This window comes from Monodelphis domestica, chromosome 4, assembly GCF_027887165.1.
Source record: "Monodelphis domestica isolate mMonDom1 chromosome 4, mMonDom1.pri, whole genome shotgun sequence".
NCBI classification, from domain to species: Eukaryota; Metazoa; Chordata; class Mammalia; order Didelphimorphia; family Didelphidae; genus Monodelphis; species Monodelphis domestica.
The window spans coordinates 355532956-355555683 of NC_077230.1; the positions used below are offsets into that span (position 1 = coordinate 355532956).

The 22728-nt window shown below is 36.4% G+C and overlaps 2 protein-coding genes across 2 annotated transcripts in view; both read right to left on the reverse strand.

The window, feature by feature from the left end:
* The window catches only part of LOC100022359 (olfactory receptor 56A4-like), a 187540-nt gene that overhangs the window by 102225 nt on the left and 62587 nt on the right, over positions 1 to 22728 (reverse strand). The gene's annotated exons all lie outside the window — the stretch shown is intronic.
* On the reverse strand, positions 1811 to 14409 carry LOC100024554 (olfactory receptor 52A1-like). The gene has a single exon (XM_056795091.1). The coding sequence runs from the start codon at positions 5049 to 5051 to the stop codon at positions 4083 to 4085; it is 969 nt and encodes a 322-aa protein (XP_056651069.1). The 5' UTR covers positions 5052 to 14409; the 3' UTR covers positions 1811 to 4082.

Genomic DNA, 22728 nt, shown 5'->3' on the forward strand with positions numbered 1-22728 from the left:
CTGGCTCTTGACTTTAGATAGATACTTCCTATAATTAAAAGAAATATTCCATTCATTTCTATGATTTCTAGTGTTTTAAATAGGATTGATTTCATCATCAAATATTTCTCTGCACCAATTGAAATAACTATATTATTTTTATTGTTTTGTTTTTAATATAGTTCATCATACATATAGTTTTTCTAATACTGAACTAGTTCTAAATACCTGGTATAAATCTTGTCTGGACATATCATATGATCTTTGTGACATATTGCTACAGTTTTATGCTAATATTTTATTTTAAATGTTTGTACCAATATTCATTAGGAAAACTGGTCTATACTTTATTTCTCTGCTTTGAAATTACCCAATTTAGGTATTAAAACATTTTTAAAGGAAAATTTGTTTAGAACTTTTATGTATTTTTTCAAATAATTTATGTAGTATTAAAAATTAACTCTTCTTTAAATGTTTTGAAAAATTTGCCTGTAACTCTACCTTGTCCTAAGGTTTTTTTTTCTTTTTTAGTTTATTTAGCATTTATTTAATTCTTCAAAGACATGATTATTTCTTCTCTTTATTTCATGTTCAGTTAATCTGGACAATTTATATATTTGTAAATACTTATTCATATTTTAAATGTCAGTTGTATTGGAAAAGTCTTGGATTTGTGTGCAAATATTTCAGTTTTATATAATTTGTAATTTAACTTTTGCACTTTATTTTCTTTGATTCTATCCCTTCATTGATTATGAATTATTCTCTTTCCCACAGATTAAGATTTCTTCCTTGCTCTTATACTTTATGGTGTCACTTTTTATATCTAAGTCATGCATCCATTTGGAGCTTTTCTTCATACATGCTCTATGTATGTGTATGTATATTTCTGTCAAATCCTTTTCATATTTCCCAGTAAGTTTTTTTCAAAGATTGCATCCATATCCCATATCTGTGTCTTTTGGTTTACCAAACACTATGCTACTGTGTTTACTTGTTTCTCTTTGATGTGTCAAAAGATAAGTAAAGTTCTGACAACTTTAGAGCTTCCATGTGAAATTGGGTAAGATGGTAAAGGATCTTGAGGTTATGCCATGTGAGGATTGACTGAAGGAAACAGGTATGTTTAGACTCAAGAACAGGTCAACACCAAAGATGGATGGGCAACCCTAAAAAGTGCTAACATGGTCTAACTCTAGCACATTATAACCATCATGCTCAAAAAGTTTAAACTAATAAAATTCAGTATTGCTTCATGTGCAGAAATTGGTACTCATATTGTGGGTGAAGCTATAAATTGATGAGAAGCTTTTTTTTTGGAAAGCACTGTCACACATGACAAAAGCTACAAAAATATTCATACCCTTTGACACAGTATTGATAAGGTAAAAAATAACTGACTGAACAAAAACATTCATGACACGATCATTCATTTCTTAAAACTGTCAACAGTAACCCATTGGTCCTACTTTTGAAGGACAACTGAATATATTGGGAGTGAATAAAGATAAAGGAATACTAATGTGTCATAATGGATAACAATTCAAATAAGAAGCACTATAATAAGGCTTAAATGAAATGATGCATCATGAAGAAAACAAAGTAGTCACAGTCTGCACACAAACTCTTACTATGCACAAAATAATAGGGAAAAAAGAATAATTTATACTGAAAAGAAATAATTTAAAAGAAGACAGAACCCAAATAAGTTTTTACCATCTTTGTTTATTATAAGTTTTTTCAAACTATAAATTATAATCTCATATATAATCTTTTCTTTTTTAAAAATGGATTGTTTATTTGAAGGTTTATTTTTTGATGGTTTCTAAATTCATGATTTTTAAAAGAAGTTTTATAATCAGATCTGGGGACAATTATAACTATATTAGTATTTATATAATGCTTTAAATTTTTTATAATAATAGAATTTATATAATGCTTTAAATTTTTCAAAGTGCTTTATGAACATTAGCTAATTTTATCCTGATAACAACCCTGAGAGGGAGGTAATATTATTATCCCCATTTTAAAAACGATAAATCTAAAGAAAACAAAAGTTGTGGTATTCCTGTAGTCACAAAGGTAATAAGCATCTCAGGCTGGATTTGAAGTTAGGTCTTCCTGATTCCAGTTCCAGTGTTATATCCATTAAGTGTCCTAGGTGCCTAAAGACTGTGGTTAGATATAATAACAACAATAATAACAAAAGCAATATTTATATAGCACATTAAGGTGTACAAATCATTTTGCAAATACCTCATTTGATGCTCATGATAACCCTGGAATCTGGATGCTTTTAATTTTTTTATTATATTTTGTTTCCCAAATTACATGTAGATTCAATTTTTATAATAATTTTCTGACATTTTGTGACCCATGTTCTCCCTGTCTCCTACTTCTCCCCTCCCCAAGACAGCAGGTAATATGAGATAGATTAGATATGTGCTATCATGCAATACATACTTATATTCATCATGTTGTGAAAGACATGTCACACAAAAAAAATCATAAAGGAAAGATGGATACTATTATCCCCATTTTACAGGTGAGGAAACTGAGGCAAAGAGAAGTTAAATTATTTACTCAGGGTCACATAGCTATAAGTAAATTCAGATCTTCCAAATTCCAGATCCAGCTAGCCAATGCACTACATAGTTTGAGTTTTTAAGGGTATTTTGGGGGCTATTCCATTGTCTTTTTTCTTTTTTTCTTTTCTTTTATTTCCATAGGTTAGTTTTAGTTTAAATAGTTTAATATCATTTCAATTTTCTGTGTCCCCAAGAAGATTTCTAAGACTATAAATTATAGATGAATTGCCATCCAAATCAGAGAAAAGCATTTCCACATCATATGATACTGATTCTGAATCAATTCTAGAAATGGACAAGGAAAAAAAATAATGTTATTTCTCTATTAGCCATTCTAATGATGAGTTTGGTTCTGATTTTAATGTGAAGAGAACAAATCAAATTACATTTGGAAAATTGAACTGTAATCCCAACAGCTCCCATCTTATGCTTGGTTAAAATGTAGAGGATTTTTTTTCAAGTACAGTTTTAAACTTGTTCATTTCTGAGATTTCTTATAGATATGACATTCAATGATTGTGATGAGAAAATGGAATGTTGAATCTTCATTTACATTAGTAGTATTTATTGAATGGCCCCCAAAACTCCTACTTTTACAAGAAACAGGAAATCATGGATAATCATGGCTATTACTTGAGACAAGAAGCTCTAAACTGGGTTTTTCAACTTTCAGTAATTCTAATTCCAGTTTCAGTGAAGGATGTTTAAACTATGAGGCAGCATGATTTATATACCCAATTTGGATCAAGTCTAGATCCACAGAGACATGTTGGATTACCATAAAGCCTGATAATAAATCACCAAATATTCAGGCTCTGAAGAATTGGCTTCAGTATCTACAACCTCAACAGTATAAGAAACACAAGGCTCCACTGGGTATGGATTTTACTAATAAATGTCCCTGTTAACTGATTTGATTTGCATACCATTTTTTCAAAGGACAGGGGAAAGAAGAAGCTTTGAACTGAATCCTCAGGTTCAAGATCATCACTTTTTTGCCTTTCCTTTCACATGATAGCCCCCATAAGCTCAAGAGAGAAGTGAGCACTGACCATGCTGCATTATTATACCCATTCCATTCATGGTCCTCTTATACATGTTGTTATCTAATATGATGAATTCACTCATAGATAGACTTAATGCCAAATAAACTGTCTTGGGAGTTTCTCTTATTTCTATACTTTAAACAGATGCTACTCCAAAATGCTCATCACCTTTCATTCTGCCTCATTTGCCACCGCTTTATTGCCATGTTGCTTTTATATTTCTTTGCCCTTTTGAAAGAATTTATTTCTAGCATACCCAAGATTTTTGATTTGGGCATAGTCCTTAAAACTATAAAAACCCAATGTTATGGAATGAAAGAGTTGTCTTTCATTGGTCTGTCAGAATATCATTCAGAATTCATATTATTTAGACATTTATTTCTAGAAATAAGGATAGAAAAATTCGTCCAGGGACAAAGATCAAATGCCTCTTGACTTCATAGGTTATATATCCTGCCACATAAATGAGTCAAGATTTAGACTTTTGTCTCTGAAGGGAGAACATGGTGATCACACGAATTCGAATCTCTTTGGTCTTCACTCCATAGACAATGGGGTTCACCACAGGTGGTACCAAGAGGTAAATGTTGGCCAGCAAAATGTGGACATAAGGAGCCACGCGGTGGCCATATCGGTGAGCCAGGAAGGAGAAGAGGGCCAGTGAATAGCTGAGTACAATAATGGTGATATGGGCAGTGCAGGTATTGGCTGCTTTGACCCTGGCCTCCTTCCCTGGCAACCTCATGACAGCTCTGAAGATAAGAATGTAGGAAGTAGAAATGAAGCAAATATCGCACCAACAAAAAGTCATGACGACAGCCAAACCATAGAACTTGTTGACTCGAGTATCACCTGCAGCCAGTTTCACCACTGCCATGTGTTCACAGTAAGAATGAGCTACCACTGTGGAGTGGAAAGATGTTAGCCTCAGTTTGATAAGTATGGGGCAGAACGAGATGAGAAGCACAGCCCTCACAACCACCATTACTGCAATCCCCAGAAGGACGTGTGGGGTCAGGATAGCTGTGTACCTTAAAGGGCGGCATATGGCCACATAGCGATCCAGGGCCATGGCTACCAGGATCCCAGTTTCAAACCCTGCCAGGACATGCACAAAGAACATTTGGGTCAGACAGACATTGAATTCAATCTCTTTGATGTCGAACCAGAGAATGGCCAAAGTTTTAGGGAATAAAACAGGGAAAATACCAAGGTCATTGATGGCTAACATTGCCAGGAGAAGGTACATGGGTTGGTGGAGGGATGGATCCCTCCAGATGACAGACAAGATGGTGCAGTTTCCCATAAGAGCAAGGAGGATCATGATGCAAAATGGAATCCCTATCCAGTGCTGCACAGACTCCAGACCAGGGACTCCAAGCAGGGTGAAATATAGGGGGTTAAGAAAGGTGACATTGGAGTTTTTCATGTTGTACATGTCACCTGCAGAGAAAGAGCCAAAGAATTATGTGGAAAGGAAGGAGAGAGGGGTCAGAGGATATGAGAGTAGGGGAATAGATTCAAAGATCAATCACTGAAAGATAGAGTAGCACATAAGATTGAGTTATGGGAGATTCAAAGCACTAAAATACACTACTTTAAAGTATTTTCCTTATTGAAAAATAAATTGACCCTGTCTTCTCAAAAATTTATTCAGCATCCCTCAACAAGGGATATTTGTTTTACAGACTAGATATGATTTTTAAAATTTTATAGATGAATTGGATGTTTGGATTTTATCCCCCAGTTTAAGATGTGTTCACAAAAAGGGGGAAATGGTACATATTATATCTAGACACATACTCATACAGCCCTCCAACAGAATATAAATACCTGCAGAGCAAGGACAATATTGATAGTGGTTTTATTTCCCCAATAGCTTACACATAATAGACATTAATAAATGTATGTTAAATAGTCTTTAAAAAGAAAAAAAAAACAAATCATCATAACTTACCCAAATATTTGCTTCAGAGGTCATCTAGCCTACATCTAAGCTCCTGCTGTGTAATTTAATCATTAATATACTTCTTATTTTAAAAAACATCTGTAACTGTGAGAGCTAGACAGCCTAGTAAAGCTAACTGCTTTGTGCTGGTATATCCAATGACAATGATGAAGCACTTGCCATATTATCAGAAGTTTCAGCCACAATGCTCACTTCCCTTAGAGCTCATTCTTCAATCTGCCTCACTTATAAATTATCCTTCTTTCTGCCCTGAGGACAAATCCACCCAGGGACTAACTGGATGATTGTTGGTTCCATGACCATTAGAAATCTCATTCCTATTGATCACTTTGCTCTAGCATCCAGTGCCTATCCCCACTCTAGCTTTTCAGCATTGCTTGATGTATTTTCTTCCTCCAATATAAGGGAGGCTCTTTGAGAGTTGAGATTACTTTGTTTTATTGGTTTTCTGTTGCCAGCATTTAAAACAGTACCTCATATATAATAAGCACTTATAAATATTTGATCTATCTATTTAATGGGGAACACTAGTCAAAATGGTGCTCCAACATGGAACTTCAGTCAAAAAAGTTAAGGAAATTTTAGGAGTCACGACAACCTTGGGGTCCTTATTAAATCTTGCCTTTATGGTTTCTAAGTTGGACATCATTCACCTCCAATGTGGCTACTTCCAAATACTACAGTAATCCTACTGACCCTCATTTGTCCCATGCTCTTTCTCCATAAAGAACCTCTAACACACTGACACATATCCTCCTCCCCTTTTGCCCATATTAAAGACTTACAACTGGCATTTGTTTGCATATAATATGCACAGAGATGCATATATATATATGTATATATATATATATATACACAAATGCCTATACACAAGGAAGCACTCATACTGACATAATTACATGCAAACACATATCAAGTCTTATGTTCCATACAAACAAAAAAGACTTCCTCCTTTCTAGCCACTTCATCTCCATCTCCTTACACTTCTATCTATCCCTGTTCAAACCTCAGTTCATCTCAGGGTTGGTTCTTGCCCATAACTTGGGTTAGGGAAGGAAAAGGAAGTGACAGATCTTACAATATCTCATACTCCTTACTGCAAAACAGCATTTTTTACCTCACTCCATCCAATCCATATTGCTACAACTTCAGCCCATTCCTTCTTGTTCTGCCCACAGGAAGAGAGGACCCTAAAAGCATCCATAACTCAAAAACCCTGAGCCCAGGGAAGTACGATAGCAGCTCCACAATTGACGTAGTGAATCATGGGGTAACATCATCTCCTCAAGTTTGGCATCTCTGTATGAGGAAAAAGAATAAGCCTCAGCTGATTTTTATATCCTAGGGAATGGGATTAACCTGTAGCAGTAGAAATACAGGTTATTTAAAGGAAGAACAAGATAACTGTGAGAAATATTGTAGAGCAAATAGGTTTCCCTGAGTCCAAATTCCCATTTGGCTGAATTGAAACAAGGCTATTTTTCTTGGATGACAGAGGATGAACTAGATCTGATTAACTAGACTGAGGAATGAATGATTCAGAAATTCCCTTGCTTATGCACTAGTTTATAATTCTCATGGACTTGGAATCCTAGTTAATCTTCCCCTCTACATTTTAACCATTCTTTAAAAGAAAATGAGATAAAATAGCTTCCTTTTGAAGGAAGGAAATATTAAGAAAAATGAAATATTGAGCACCCTAATAGATAAATATCATTTTAGCGTGTACTCAAAGATCCAAATATAGCACACCTGTGTCCCATTCTCTTATCCTCTGGATTCTGCTGCAAAACAAGACAATGGTAGAGCACTAAGATAAGCACTTCCTATTTGAAAGGAAGAAATTTAGAGAGGCTAGCCAGTGTTCTTTCAGAACCTCAAGACAAGAAGGAAACAAGGATCTAAGTAAGAATAGACTGAACCTTAAGTCCTCAAAAAACCAGAATATTAGCTGGAAGAAACCTCAAATACCTAAAAACAAATCTTCTCTACAATCCCCCACAAATGGCCATGTAGAATCTATTTGAGAAACTCCAGTAAGAGGGAATTTGCAACATCCCCAGGTTGCTGACTTATTTAACTTTGTAAGAGTTAATTGTTAAACTTTCAGTATGAGAATTTATTCCTTAGAAAGATGCAGATGCCACAAATGACAGTTTGATTTACAGTTTTGTTGATGTCTACACTTAAGAAAATGATGGTGAATACATTAATAATACAGATTAAACTTGAAAGTATATCATGCATTTTTTTCTGGAGAGCTGATTGTCAAATTTCTACCATTACAACTTTGCCTAGACTCCATTTCCTGTGTGAAAACCACTTTATTTTTCTGGTACACAATTCATTCATCCATAAAGTGAAAGAGTTTATCTGGAACATCTCCAAAGCCCCCCCCCCCCCATCCCTTCCAGCTCTAACATTCTATTATTCTCAAGAAATTGGATTATCTGAGAGCTACTTTCATGCTCAGAAGTGATCATAGGATGTTGTATACTGACAAAATGATTTCAACACCATCTTGCTCCTAATATACATACAAATTCAGCAGCCTTTCTGATCCCCAAACTCCATAAATTTTCCTAGACCTCTATCCTACTAATTCCTCTGAGGACATATCAACCTTTATGTTCCCCAAATTTGCCCCCTCCTTGTCTCTTGCTACTTATTGAAATATGCCCCCCAAAAGCCCCCCAAAAGTTTCCTGGTACACTCACCATCATGTAGAGTACAAACAGATACTTCACTTCAGAATGGGAAGGAGAAAAGGGGAAAGTAAAAGGAATGAAGCTAAGTGTAGAAAGGGACAAATGGTTCACCCAGATAAATATGGGTGGTCTGGGTGAAGTACTCAGTGGGATGAAAGTGAGAAACTTAGAAACAGTAAATAGATGAGTTAAGAAAGGGTCTGATTAAGATTGAGTGAGGACAAGAGTTGGGATGATGACTGAACTGTTTGGGTATAAAGAATTCAGAATAGTAGGAAAATGGAAGGATTCAGTAAAGGTTGGAAAAATGAATAGGCAAATATTAGAAGGTGAGTGTAGGGTCTCAGTAAGAGAAGGAGAGAGTAAGTATCAATAACTCAAAGGTTAAGGAGAGTGGATGTGAATGTAGGTGTGTGGGTTTCACTAAGTTTGACCAAGTGGGCATATTTGAAAGGCTAAGATAGAATTACTGATGGATGAATGAGCATGGGGGACTGAGTGGGAGAGTATGGGTAAGTAGGTGGCAGACAGAAGGAAAAGCTGATAGGAGTCCCCTCCAGGACTCAAAGGGGATTAATGGGGATTCCCTAGAAACTAAGGCTCTCTCCCCCACCCCCTCCTATCCTCTCTTGGGAGTACACTGGTGCAGGGACTGTAATTAACACCTGAATGCCCAGGTTAGGCGATTTGGCATTTGACCTAGACCTGCAATGGCATAGGCTCTAGACATAAGGGATTGCTAAAGCCCACCTTTAAAACACGACCAGCTTTGGGTAGAAGCTGTTGAGGAAGTAAGCAAGGAAGATATTTTCTGAGAGGATGGAATCAGAATCTCATATTTATAATCCCCACATGATTTTTGAAGGTTTTAATAGTCCTCCATGACAAACTTCCTCTTATCATTTATTGAGCTAGATTTCAACTGTCACTCAGTCTGAGTCCAAGATGAAAAACTGTATAATTCCTTGGGATCTGTTCAATCCACAATCACTCCTCCATATCTAGAATGTTATTTGTCAACCGTGGCTATTAAATAGGGAGATTTGGGGGTACAGAATCCTTGCAGGTAGTACTGTGTAAAATAAAGGGACTTCTAGCCCTGACGATAGCTTTCTTTCTTTGGTTTATTATGAAGATTTTGAAGATACTGAATATTTTTCCTCCTCTCATTTTCTCAGAAAGCCCCCTTAACTCTTCACAGTGTGAACCCTGGCATCAACTACTCAACTAATCTAGCTGAGGAATTTCTCTCCTCTTCATCTCATTTATGATCTCTAAAGTATAAATATACATTTGTATAATAACGGTGATGCCCCAGTGACTTTCATGACTTTATTAATTCAAGAAACATTTATTCAATATTTTAAGGATACATGGCAATATTCCTAGAGATTTTCTTTTGAACAGTGCAAATCTCAAGCTTTCCATTTGTTGGCAGGTGATCTCTCTGAGTTGCTGTAACCAAAATGATAAAATGAATCACTAATGACTCTTAGTACAGCTAGGGAGTACAGTAGATAGAATCATAGTCCTGGAGTCAGAAAGACTCCTCTTTCTAAGTTCAAATCTGGTCTTATTTCTTAGTTGTGTGACCCTGGGCAAGTCTCTTAATCATATTTGCCTCAGTTCCTTCATATGTAAAATGAGCTGGAGAAGGAAATAGAAAACCATTACAATCTTTGCCAAAATATCCTAAATTGGGTAACAAAAAATTGGATCTGATTGAAAGGACCAAACAATAACAAAAAGTGACTATCTTTCTTTAATATTGTCTTGGCCTTATGACAAACATACTGAAATCTTATTTGAAGCCTTTCTAGTTTATGCTCTACTGGTAGATATTTTGAATCTTCAAAAAGCACAGGGTCACCTTCAGAGCATGATTAGGCAACAGGGAGGACTTTAGAGAAAGTTGACATCTATTTGTTTTATCTGCATCTGTGATTTTTTTTCCTTCAGTGGACTTCTAGTATGAACATCACTCCACTGAAGCACAACAAAAGAAACCATTAAAGTATAATAAAATATAATATTTATGTTGCCCCTCCTTCTGTGTTTTAAGTTTCTAAACAGTAAATGATTGGGACCTATTGTATTTTGCCTTTCATCCCCAAGAGTGGCTTGAGTTTTAGGTTTTCCATAACTCTATAATTACCCTCATGCCCTCTTGCCATCAACTCTGGCTAGAAGGAATTCAGTCATCCCATGGTTCTTTGCAAAGTCCTAAACCACTCTCTTTTTTTGCTTTTTAAATAAAACCTTTATTCACTCAGAGATGGGGGTGAGTGTTCAGTCAAAGAGACCAAAGCCCATGTCATCGTCACATTCTTCAGATTCTTCTTTTTTTTTCTCTTCCTTCTCTGCAGCAGCAGGTAAAGTACCCCAAGCTGAGGTAGCAGAGCCAGAACTGGCAGCAATAGCAATGGCACCCCCAGTCAACATGGGGGTCAACTTACTACTGCCCTAAACAATCATGTCTCCTATGTTCTTGACACTCAGTTTACTGATAACCTTCTTGAGCTTCTCCTCATCCATCCTGATTCCCACACTGTCCAAGATCTTCATCAGGTCCTTGAGTTAGGGGAATTGTTGCTGTCAAGGCCAAGGTAGGTGGCCAAGTAAAGTGTCTTGGTGATCTGAGCTCCACTTAGTTATGAGCAGGGTGTCAGGGATGAGGTGGTAGGAACATCAGGGGCTGTGTCAGGCTCAGAGAAAACTATCAACTATCAACTCAATGGGAAAGTGAAAGGGAACATGCTCCCCCAAAGCTGTGAAGATGTATACCTCCCTTTACATCCACATTATCTCCCATATACAGAAATTTAATTTCCTCCTTTGCAGCAAGACTGTAAACTCCTTGAGAATGTGACGACCAGAACCTTTAGGATCACTGTTTCCCACTATGTTAAAGTAGCACTTAGTACAGTGTCTGGAACATAGTCACCAATGATTCATTCATATTCTTCTGTTGTTCAGAACAAAATAACATAACAAAACAAATATAACATAAGATGCTGGTTTCTTTGTCCTCCCTAGAGCTCAGGATGAGTTCCATTATTTGGGGGAAATGGAACAAATTCATTCAATAAAAAAATTGTGCCCAGAGCCAGTGTAACATATTCATAAGTATAGAGTTTGAAGAGTCTATAAATTTTCCTCGTTTAGAAACTCAGGCATTTTCCCATTTCTAGACCTACAACATTGTTTCAATTTTCCACAATTTCTCAAATAGTATCAATAAAAATTCACTTATTCTGCTTGGCCCTAAAACATAAAACTAATTCTAATGAGTGAGCATTACAAAGGGATACAGTATAAGTGAAAACTTACTAGCAATTGGAGTCTTCGAAAAAGGAAATAAGATCTCTAAAAATTATTATTGAGGATTTGATACAGAAACTACATGATCCTTTATCAGGGTTGTTGTGAAACAGATTCATACTGGACATAGGATGAACTAGATGGCATATGGGATCCTTCCAGGTTAATGATTTCATGATTTTAACCAATAAACCAACTCACTTTCTGACTTTGATGGCAGGTCTTGGGAATGCCAGTGACAATGTATGTCTTTATTTCACTAAGATACTTAAGAAAGTCATTCATGATATCCTTCTGAACAAGTGTGAAAGATATAAAATAGATAATCATTCAGACAGATTCATTTTAAACCAGTTGAATAACTGCACCCAGAGTAACAGCCATTGTCAACCAGGAAAGATAACTGTAGTGGTATGCCATAGGTCTCTGTTGTGGGCACTGTTTTGAATAATCAATTTAATTAGAAAGATATGAATATGCCATCTAACCAAATACATAGATGATACTAAACTTAAAAGAATAGCTAACACATCAAATGAATCAAGATCCATTAAAGGTTTTATTGTTGTAGAAATAAGCCAAATCCAAAAAGATTAAATCCAATGTAAATTAAATGTTAAGTTCTAAACTTGGACTCAAAAAAAAATCAACCACAGAAGTGAAGGATGAAAGAGACATGGGTAGATAGAAGTTGGGGAATTTTATTTTTTTAAACTCAATGTAAATTAGAGGTGTGATTTAGTAGCCAATGAATACTGTTATAATCTTAGTCTGTACTAATTAAAATGCTTTGTCAGGTCACATATAAAATAGTATGTGCATTCTTGGGCAACATATTTAAAGAAGGACATCATAGTGTCATCTCTTACTCATACTAGCCATGTTTTTCAAGTTCATCATTACAACTAGCTCTTTGCCTCTTGATCTTTCCCCATGCATTTGGCCTTTCAGCTAATTGTCTTATTGCCTGTAGTAAATCCTCAAGGCACCTTTTAAGATATGCCATGTTCCTGGGACTTGAAAAATCAAAACCCTCATAAGATTCTAGCCAGCTGGCAAGTGAGGAATCTTCTCTAGAACATGCATAAAATTTTTATGTTCCTGGAGTGTAAAAAGTTCTGATAAAAGGATCTCAACATCCCCAAAATCAGGCTCATACAAACAAAATGATCTTTTTCATTCTTTCCAAGCATGATGAGATTCTGAAAGAAATCTTGGCATTCTTCTCCACTATAACCTGCCAGTGGCGGTTATAAAAAGATTTTTTTCCTTTGTGGGTTGGGACTCGAGAAGGAGAGAGGAGTCTGAGAATATGAGTGAAGAATGAGAGACACAGAGAAGTCAAAGTAATTGATAAGGCAGGTGTGATACGTATGACATTTTCCCTGGAAGAAGAATTAAAGGAAAATGTGAGAAGTTTGCAGACACATGGAAGTAAGGATTCCGAGATAGAAAGCATGTGGCCCAGAGAGGCCTTAGTAAAGGGAGAGACAGTTGTGAGAACTTGAAGATTGTAGCAACAAGAAGAAGGAATCATGTCTTTACCCCAGGCTTCATTGGGGATTGCCAGGATCAATGACCACAAAGCATAGATAATTGAGATTGGATGGGAAGGTAATGGTGACACCTTTTGGGCATGTTGACTTCAACCCGTGCTTTTACAAAGGAATTTGACTCAGCACCAAATGTTAATGAGTTTGCCTTGAACAAAGGCAGCATGGTTAGGTCAAGAGTCCACCCACAGATATCATGGTTCAAACCTTGTGTCTGAAGATACAATATCTATACATCAATTATATTTCTTGGATGTGAATATGCTTGGGATGCTACATCCACATTGAATCCAAATCCTGTGTAGTAAGGGACTTATGGACCTTATCATAAAGAATCCCAGAATTATCCATGAGTTTAGTTACATCTCGGAGTGGCATGATCTTATGTGTCCCTACTGTATTTTCATTTCCAGGTGCAGTACTGCCATATGCCACTGCATCATTTGCATTGTTATTTCCCCCTACTGCCCCTAATGGTGTTTCATTATTAGTATTAGTAACTATAACATCCTTATTAGTCTGTCCTGTCACGTCCCCTGTCACCACATCAGTTCCCTTCCCCATGCTCTATTGTTTCTTTAGCATGTAGTCCTGGAATATTTCAGTTAAGATAGGCATTTGTCCAAACAGTGACTCTAGTCTGTTGTCAATTACTAGGGTATTGACTGCCTTCTTGTGAAAAATAATGTTAGCTCCATCTATGATGTAATTCAGAGCATTCACTGCTGCCAAGAAAGCTACATACAGTTAGGGTAAAGTTTGCCATAGAAAAGTCATGTCCATAGGGATTTGAGTCCAAACTGTTGTTATATTGGTCATAGTAAAATGGCATTTTCAGTCATTCCAGCTACTGTGTTGTAGATTACACAGTAGCTCCAATATATTGCCAATACTCCCACCACAGTACACCAGAACAGTAGCTGAAACATACTAATCATTTGTTCTTGTTATCATCCTTCTGTATCTCTTTTGGTTATAGAGATGTTCTATACTGTCAGATAATTTTAGAGTTGTGACTTTAAATCTAGATTTAAATGGTCACCAAATAAAATTCCCAAGTCAGTCTGGAAATTTATGGTAATTTAATTAATATAGAGGGAAGGAATTGAAGGAGAAGGAGGAAAGAGGATATAGGATTTCTCCTACCTGGCCTATGCCAGGGGGAGTTTTGAACTCCCGCCTCTAAGTCTCTGAAGAAGATTAGAGGCTTCTGAGAGGAAAAAGTTGGAAAGTAAAGGAGGAAAATTCAGCAAGAAACTCACAACAGAACCAGACAATAGCTTGTAGCCACACTAAGATGCTGAAAGGCTCAGCACACAGCTCTCAGCTAACTCTTCACCACCAATTAGGGAGAGAGAGAGAGAGAGAGAGAGAGAGAGAGAGAGAGAGAGAGAGAGAGAGAGAGAGAGAGAGAGAGAGAGAGAGAGAGAGAGAGAGAGAGAGAGAGAGAGAGTCTTTGAGGGACGAAAAATCTCAAATATATAGACCTTTTATCCTTGTGTCTCCTCCTCTAAGTTTTCACATCTACCAATCACATTAAAGGCTTTTTCTCTAGGACTGCCCATACTTTTAGTTCTCACGTTCTTTGATTTGATTATATCTTTAGAGTTACTTAACATTTCTTTGTTAAGTTCACCTTTTGTGAGTTACTTGACCTTTTTGTGATTAATTGAACCTTTATAGTTACTTAATATCTTTTTGTATTAGATCTAAAAATAGACTTAGCCTAAAGTTCTAGCTTCACTATAAGGTGAGAACTAAGTACCTTCATTGTTCAATCAGGAGATTACAACTTTATCTTCCCCTAAAGTATGGTCTATGTAGGGTGGAGTAGTTTTTAAAGTTCACAATACTAATGTTTATTCTTCCCCAAGTCTCTAACTGTCAGGAGCTAACATTTAGGAATGTCTGTTGTTAGACTTCAGGCTTTGCCTATATACTATCCAAGATGGTTAGATCCTCTATTCTGGCTGCCCTAGAACAGCTCTTTTTAAAATGGTTTCTCTTTCCCCTGTATTCCAACTGTCACAGAGTGGCAGTTGGTGAATGGCTTCTAGTAGTCACTGTTCTCCTCCACCAGGAAATCAAGCTGTCTTTGTTGATCCTGTCTGGTAATTCTTAGGCAATGCCACTCAAAATGGCTACTGGCCTGAAGAGTTCCAACTCTCAGTTTTCTGACAGTTGGTCACTAACGGTTTTTCTATAATGAGGATTCTTTTAAAACTCTGGGGTGACAAAATATAATAGAGTGTTTATTCTGATGGTAAAGAGAGTGAGGGAGAAAGAGTAGAGACCTCCCTTCTCAAATTGGGGATCAAGGGAGACAGCTGCGGTTTAACTGGGCCAAGGGAGAGGAGAGGGGGAGTGAGTAGATCCCTCCTTCAGCTTCCCCTCAGCTATGGCTGCTCACCCAACACTGCCTCTTGACTTCCCTCTACTACTAATATCTTTCCTCAGTGAGAGAGAGAGAGAAAGAGAGAGAGAGAGAGAGAGAGAGAGAGAGAGAGAGAGAGAGAGAGAGAGAGAGAGGGAGAGAGAGAGAGAGTTACCCTCCCCCCCCCCCCCTGAAACTGGAACTGTTTCCCAATCACACTAGAGTCATTTGGGGAAAAATGACAACCTTTATTCTAAACTAATTCAGTTGGGGAATAACATAAGGAAAATAGCTGCAGGACGGGGTTTTGTGAGGAAAGACGGAAAAAGGCATCCCTATTCTATCTACCCTTACCTCCCTCCTCAAGTTCAGTAACCCAGGCGTTGGCAGCCTTGGGGCCCTGAGAGATTCAGGTTTGGATGGCCCTGGTCTTGGACCATGGGCACAGTTCAGACCCAGGATCTTGTCAGATACTTGGCTGACTTCTCCAACTACCCCTTTCAGTTGAGAATCAGTGGGGGGTAGGGTGTCCAATCACCAGGAGAAATATGTAAGTTTTCCTCAGGAGTAAAGTCTTCACCAGACCTTTCCTTAGGCTGTCTTGGGATTGAGAGACAACTGCCTCCCCCTGACAGAAACTCTTGCTCTCCCCAGATTCCAGAAGATCTCCTGGGGCCCCTCCCCCTCTGTGACTGAGACTCCATCAATTTCCCAGACTGTAACTCCAGTTCTAGGGTTTGAAACCTCTATCACACTCTTTACCTTAATGCCAGTCAATTGCCACTATATCTAACATAGTGAACAACAATGATTCTTAAGGTTCTAGTATCAATCACTCAATTAAGCAGATGTATAAGTTAGAACAGCTTCCCTAGCTGTCCATGAACAGATCTTCAGGCCACTAACCACCAAGTAAAAGCAGACTGAATAGAGCTAAATCCCTAGCCCAAGTCATAGTGCAGCCATCTTATGCTTCTTTTTAGGAAGGGTTTACACCTTGGTCATTGAAGCAGAGTGAAGAAGAGCAGCCAAGAACAAGTGTGTGGCCCTAGCTGAGTAGTAAGCCCAAAGCAAATTCCACAATTAGCTATGTGGCTCTGAGCTTAGAAGAAGGGCAATGATTTCTTTCTAATGTTTAGCCCAGCAAATAAGCCTGCAGAAAACTAAGACTAAAGGGAAGACAGCAAGTCAGTCGCTCAAAGTAGAATAACAGTGACAGAATCCATCCACAATCTACTGAAACTCAACTACACATAAGCCAACACCTTCAAACTTGGGTCAAGAACTTATGGAGCTCAAACACAGAGAGAAATTACCAAATATTTCCTCAGATCACAATATTTTGGAAACACTGAAGACTTTCAGGCTCCCACATTGAGCTGTGAAAGTAACAAAAGCTCAAGCCAGATTCTTCTCCATTAGAAGTGAACAGAGCTCAAAGCTAACATAAAGTCCAAAGTCAAGAAATAGGCTGGAAAAAAAGAGCAAGAAAAAAATCAAACCACTAAGAGTTGCTATTGTGACAGGAAAGATAAAGACAAAAGAAAAAGAAAGAAAAAGACAATGACTTGGAAATATCTATAAGCAAAGCCTCAAAGATGAATGAAAATTAGATACAAGCCCAAGAATCCCTGAGAGTTAATGGAAGAACCATATAAAGAGATTTTTTTTAAAGAAGAGAAAATTAAGGGAGTTTTTCAAACCAAACAAGAACAGTAGATTAAAAGGGGGGAATGCGAAAATAAATGAGTCAACTATGAAAATTTTGGAAAGGGTATTAACAGCTAATTTTTTAAAAAGATGCAAAACCTTACTGAAGAAAATAACAACTTAAAAATAAGGATTGACCTCAAGAAAGTTAATATGATGGATGAAAATGTAAATACATGAGGAAATAAAGATTGGCGTTTCCAAGTACATTGATTTATTAAACAATATCAATTTCAAAATAAATAAAGATCAGACCTCTTTAGCTTGGCACTGTACCCCTAATAAAGGAGAGACAGATTATTATGCATTAAAAGAAAACAATTAACAAGATATAAACTAGGACACAAGATTAAGTACCCCAGTTCCTAATTAGAGAAAAGATATGGGGCTTTCCAAGTTGGGAGGGGGAGAGTAAACATCTGAAATTCCCTGAAATAAGAAAAAGAAGTGTCCCACTTCCTTTCCAAATGTATACATTCAAAAGAGGAGGAAAGAGTAATGGATTGACCAGCACGGGGCCAGTTTTCAGGTAAAAACATATGGGTTACTTGAGATGTACAATTGTGAAAAAACTCCCTGCAATAGTCTTCATATCTGGGTTTATGGACAGCATAACCTAGGTTTTTAGTTAAGGGTCTCTAAGCAACAGGTAGAGGTGATCCAGCTTCCCAGACACACAGGGCTAGATTCAAACAATGCAATAAAGTTTTCCCTCAGTTCCCAAAATTGAATAAAATCTTCTCACAAAACAAAAATTGGACTAGACCCATGATTGAAAAGAAAGGGTACTGAGCTTGATTGGAATTGAGTCACAAGATATAGTCAGTGTGGTTCATTCAATTCCCATACTAATAACTCCATGAAAAGTGAAAAAATAATAATAAAGCAAAGTTGGAGAACTAAAACAGAATAGAAGAAAATACAAATCTGACAGGGAAAAAATGCACCTGGAAATAGATCAAGAAGAGATCATTTAAGAATGTTTGGTCTACATGAAAGCTATGAATGGACCAGCTATATATGCAAAAGTTGAGTATTATGAAATTCAGAATGGGTCTCAAACACTTCTATATCTTTTCACTACAATATCCTTAAGTGATTCAGTCTCTGTGTTAGTATGCTAATAGTTCCTTTCTCCTTGACACCTGTTCTCCCAGACCGATACAATCACAATCACTTGCCAAGATGATCACAACATTCATTGACACCAGCATCAGCACCAGCATCACTGAAAGCTTACCTATGTTTGCAGGACAATGCTGGACCTTTTACAAAAAGTAATAACCCAGATCCTATTTATCATATGCTTCCCAAATCATTAGCAAAGACACAGATGCAGATTTGTATGCTCCAAACATACTAAGTGAACCAGTATAAGTAGAAAGCCTATTATTGGAGACCAAAAATATATTAGCAATACTTAAAAATGAAATTCTTAGTCAACAAATATTAAGTGCTTGTCATATATATTCAGATATGAATTTAAGATTTTAAGGATTTTAAATGTGAATGTTATCACAGAGAATGGTACTACAGTGAAGGATTTCTTAACAACCAATAAGTATTAAATAAATAACTATTAAATAAATAAATTTTTAAAAAGGCCCTACTAGAGCACTAAAAAAGTTGGTCCTATAAATAAGTTGGATTAGCAAGAGCAGAAGTGTTAATAAGATAATACAGGAAATAAGATCAGAGCTGAGCTTACAATGCCATGCCTTAGAATTTATTGATACTAAACTACTTCTTTCAATCACCTTGACTTTGTGCCAATACCAATATGGTAACTTATTGCTTTCCATAGTTTTAGCAAAGACATACACATCCTGCTTTTTTTCCATCAGTATGAATTATGAACAATAGAATTGTTCTATAATAAAAATAATTAATTTATGCCCACCTTGATGTTTATAAAATGTGAGTATTCTAAAAATACAGCAGATATCTTACATCAAGATTTCTCTTTTTAATATTTTATTTTTTCCCAATTACATGTAAAAACAATTTTAACACTCTTTTTTTTATTTTGAGTTCTGAGGTCTCTCCCTCCCTCTTTTCCCTCTCCCCTCCCTGAGATGGCAAGTAATTTGGTAAACATCATACGTTTGCAGTCATGCAAAACATATTTCCATACTAGTCATGCGATGAGAGAAAACACAGGCAAAAAATGAACAAGAAAAATAAGGAACATTTCTAAAAGTATGCTTTGATCTTCATTCAGACTACATCAGTTCATTCTCTGGAGGTGGATAGCATCGCTCTTCATAAGTCCTTTGATAAGCATCTTGGATCATTGTATTGCTGAGAATAAATAAGTCATTTGCAATTGACTGTTGTACCATATTGCTGTTACTATGTACAATGTTCTACACCAAGACTTCTTTTCTGGTATTGATAGAATTTAGCTACATGCGGAATTCTGTGTAATGGCTGCATTCACAGATCCATTTTTAGATAAAACTTTCTCATAACTAAACTTTGCACCCTTTCCAGCACCTCTCATGTCATGTGAACAATGAATATTTACTAAATGTGTGCATGATTTGCTACAGAACTGGTTTACCTCTTTTCCCCATCATGTGTTCTTTTTTTTTCCAAGATATTTTCTTTTCCTAATTATATATAATAACAATTTTCCATGTATATTTGCTGAAATTATAAAACCCAAACTGGCTTCCTCCCTCCCATTCCTCCCCCCTCCCAGATATGGTAAGCAATTTGATCTGGGTTATACATTTATTATCATGGAAATATACATGCTCCTTATAATAGCTCACATTCTAGGGTTTGTTTTTTTTGGACCAAAAAAAAAATTACTACAATATGTGCCTGTCCACTTAGGCGTATTCTGAGTCATTCTTCTAAAAATTTTTATTGATGTGATTTATTTCTTACATCATAGTCACTTGTGATATAGCCTTCTACCTTTAAACTCTTTGAACTATTTCTTGTAATTTTTTAGAGTTAAACAAAAAAAAAAAAACTAACTCAGCAAATATGTCTGACATCTTGTCCAAACTCTGGACTCACCCAAAGAGTTCATTATCTCTTGCCATAGAGGAGGCATGTGTCTATTTTTTACCTCTTTCCTGTTATAAGATTTGTCATTGGATCATGAATGTAGGACTCAGAACTCATATGGTCTTTCCCTCGCATTTGGAAGAAACTAAGAATTTGAGGCATGAAGAGATTTATCCAAGGTCAAATGGTTCATAGTAGCAGATATTTGAACCAAATTCAAGGGTTCGTAGACTCACAGATTTAGAACCTGCAGGAACCTTAGACCCCATTTAGTTCGAAGCCTATTTTATAAATATGGAAATTGAGGCAAAGAGGTGAGAGACTTGCTTAAAGTCACACAGATAGTAAGGAGCATAGTCAGAACACAAGCTCAAGTCATCTAATTACAGACCCAGAGTTCTTTTCAGTACTAAATACTGCATGTTGGACCCTGAACTGTAACAGATGAAAAGAACCTTAGAGCTCACTTAACCTGATTTTTATTCATTTTACACATGCAAATGAGTAAAACAATGTTTAGAAATAAAAAGTGACTTGTCCTGAGTCACACAGTGGGCCAAGTATAGATGAAGTCAGGGCAAAAATTGTAAATGTTTTATTATTCTCCTGCTCTCCATTTTCTCTACACCTCACTCTGGACATTCTCATGCCAAGGATTCCTCACTTCGAAAGTTCACTCCACCTCTGGACTTCTCACACTAGAATTATACTCCATCCCTGTGACATCTTCCTCTAATTGGTTGCTTCCTCCAAGAACCTCCACCTACTCTACTACCCTAATAAAGTGCCCAGGACAGTCTTGACTTCCTACTTCTCCAAGGTCCACTCCTAACTCTTCAGACTTTCTTTAACATGCCCCTAAATGGATAACTTCTCCTCCCTTTCTACTCCTTTACTGCATCATCGTATATGTTGTCTTTCTCCATTCGAATGTAAGCTCCTTGATGGCAAGGAATATCTTTATACTTGTATTTTTATTCCCAATTCTTAGTATAATGCCTGAAACATAGTAAGCATTTAATTGATGCTTGTTGACTTTTCCCAGGACTGGACAAAATTAGCTTTAACTAAATACATTTTATGATAATCAATTACACATATCAGTTTATTTACATATTCATATAGAATATATGGACATATTAGGTCAATTTAAAGTTTGAAGAACATCTTACATTCACTATTTAATTTTAGCCTCCACAAAACTCTGTGAGGAACAGATGAGGAAACCAAGTGTCAGAGATATATAATAATTCACCCATAGTAGAACAGTTGGGAATAGTTAGTGTCAAAGATGCATACAACTCCAAGTCCACCATTCAGTTCACTACATACATAGTATTGTATTTCTGACAATTTTATTTGCCTTGGTTTATAACTGTATAATAATGATAGTTGGGTGGTATTGATGTGGATGATTCAGCTTGACAGCAGACACACTTTATCACTGTCTTCTCTCTTCTTTTTAGTTTGTAGATTTTATCAAGCCACCGCATGTCACAGAAAGTGTTTTATGCTCCTCTCAGCTCCATGTAGTCAGTCAATCAATAAACATTTATTATACACATTCTATTACTTTCCAGAATTTATATTCTATGAAAAATTGGGAGTACAACCACAAAGATGCAGAGGTCCCAGTTAAGAAGAGTTCCTAACATTTACAGAGAGATTTGGCTGTGCTCTGATTTAAATTTTTGTTTATCTCTAAATAACCCAGAATTCTTTTATAAAAGATAAAGCAAAATTCAAGTTATGAAATATTTAGGTAAAAAAAGCCAGCAGAATATGTTATAGAATTTATTGATGAATAGATACCAAGATGAGGAATTGGGTGGGGGAGGCAGGAAGGGAAGCAGATCTATTCTTGTAACTTCCATCAATCACTGAAGAGGTATGTATGATGGATAGACTCGGCTTATATCTTCTGCACTATGAAATTCCCATAGGAACCAATAGTCCTTGATTTTTCCCTTCTCTGCTATAGCTCAGTCTTCCTTTTTCTTTCTTCTTTCTTGTTTCCCCTGTGCCAGAATGTTTCTAGAGAAGATCACTAAAACTTGGGCAAGATTGGGAAAATTGACCCTTTGTTCCTGAAAGCCAACTATTGAGATCCCCTTTCTTTTAGCACTTAGCACTGTGTCTGGCACATGGTAGGCACTTATTAAATGTTTATTGATTGATTGATTCATCTTAATCACTTTCCTTGCCTGTGTGTATCTCTTTAAGAACTCTGAACGATGACTTTGCCATTTATCTCAGGGATCTCCATTGTGCCAAACTGTTCTCAAGACTAAGAGAGGGATACTTGTTCCTTAGAACTTTAAATCCCAAGATATCTGTCAGTTATCCAATCCATAATACAAATATAGTAGGAGCTTAAACTAGATTATAATCTTCATTTATGCTTAAAAGAAAATAGTTGTTCATGACTACAATTTCTTTGAAACCAAAGTAATCACCCA

Coding starts and splice junctions, on each gene's coding strand:
- LOC100024554 (XM_056795091.1), bottom strand. CDS start 5,051: ATGTACAACATGAAAAACTCCAATGTCACCTTTCTTAACCCCCTATAT.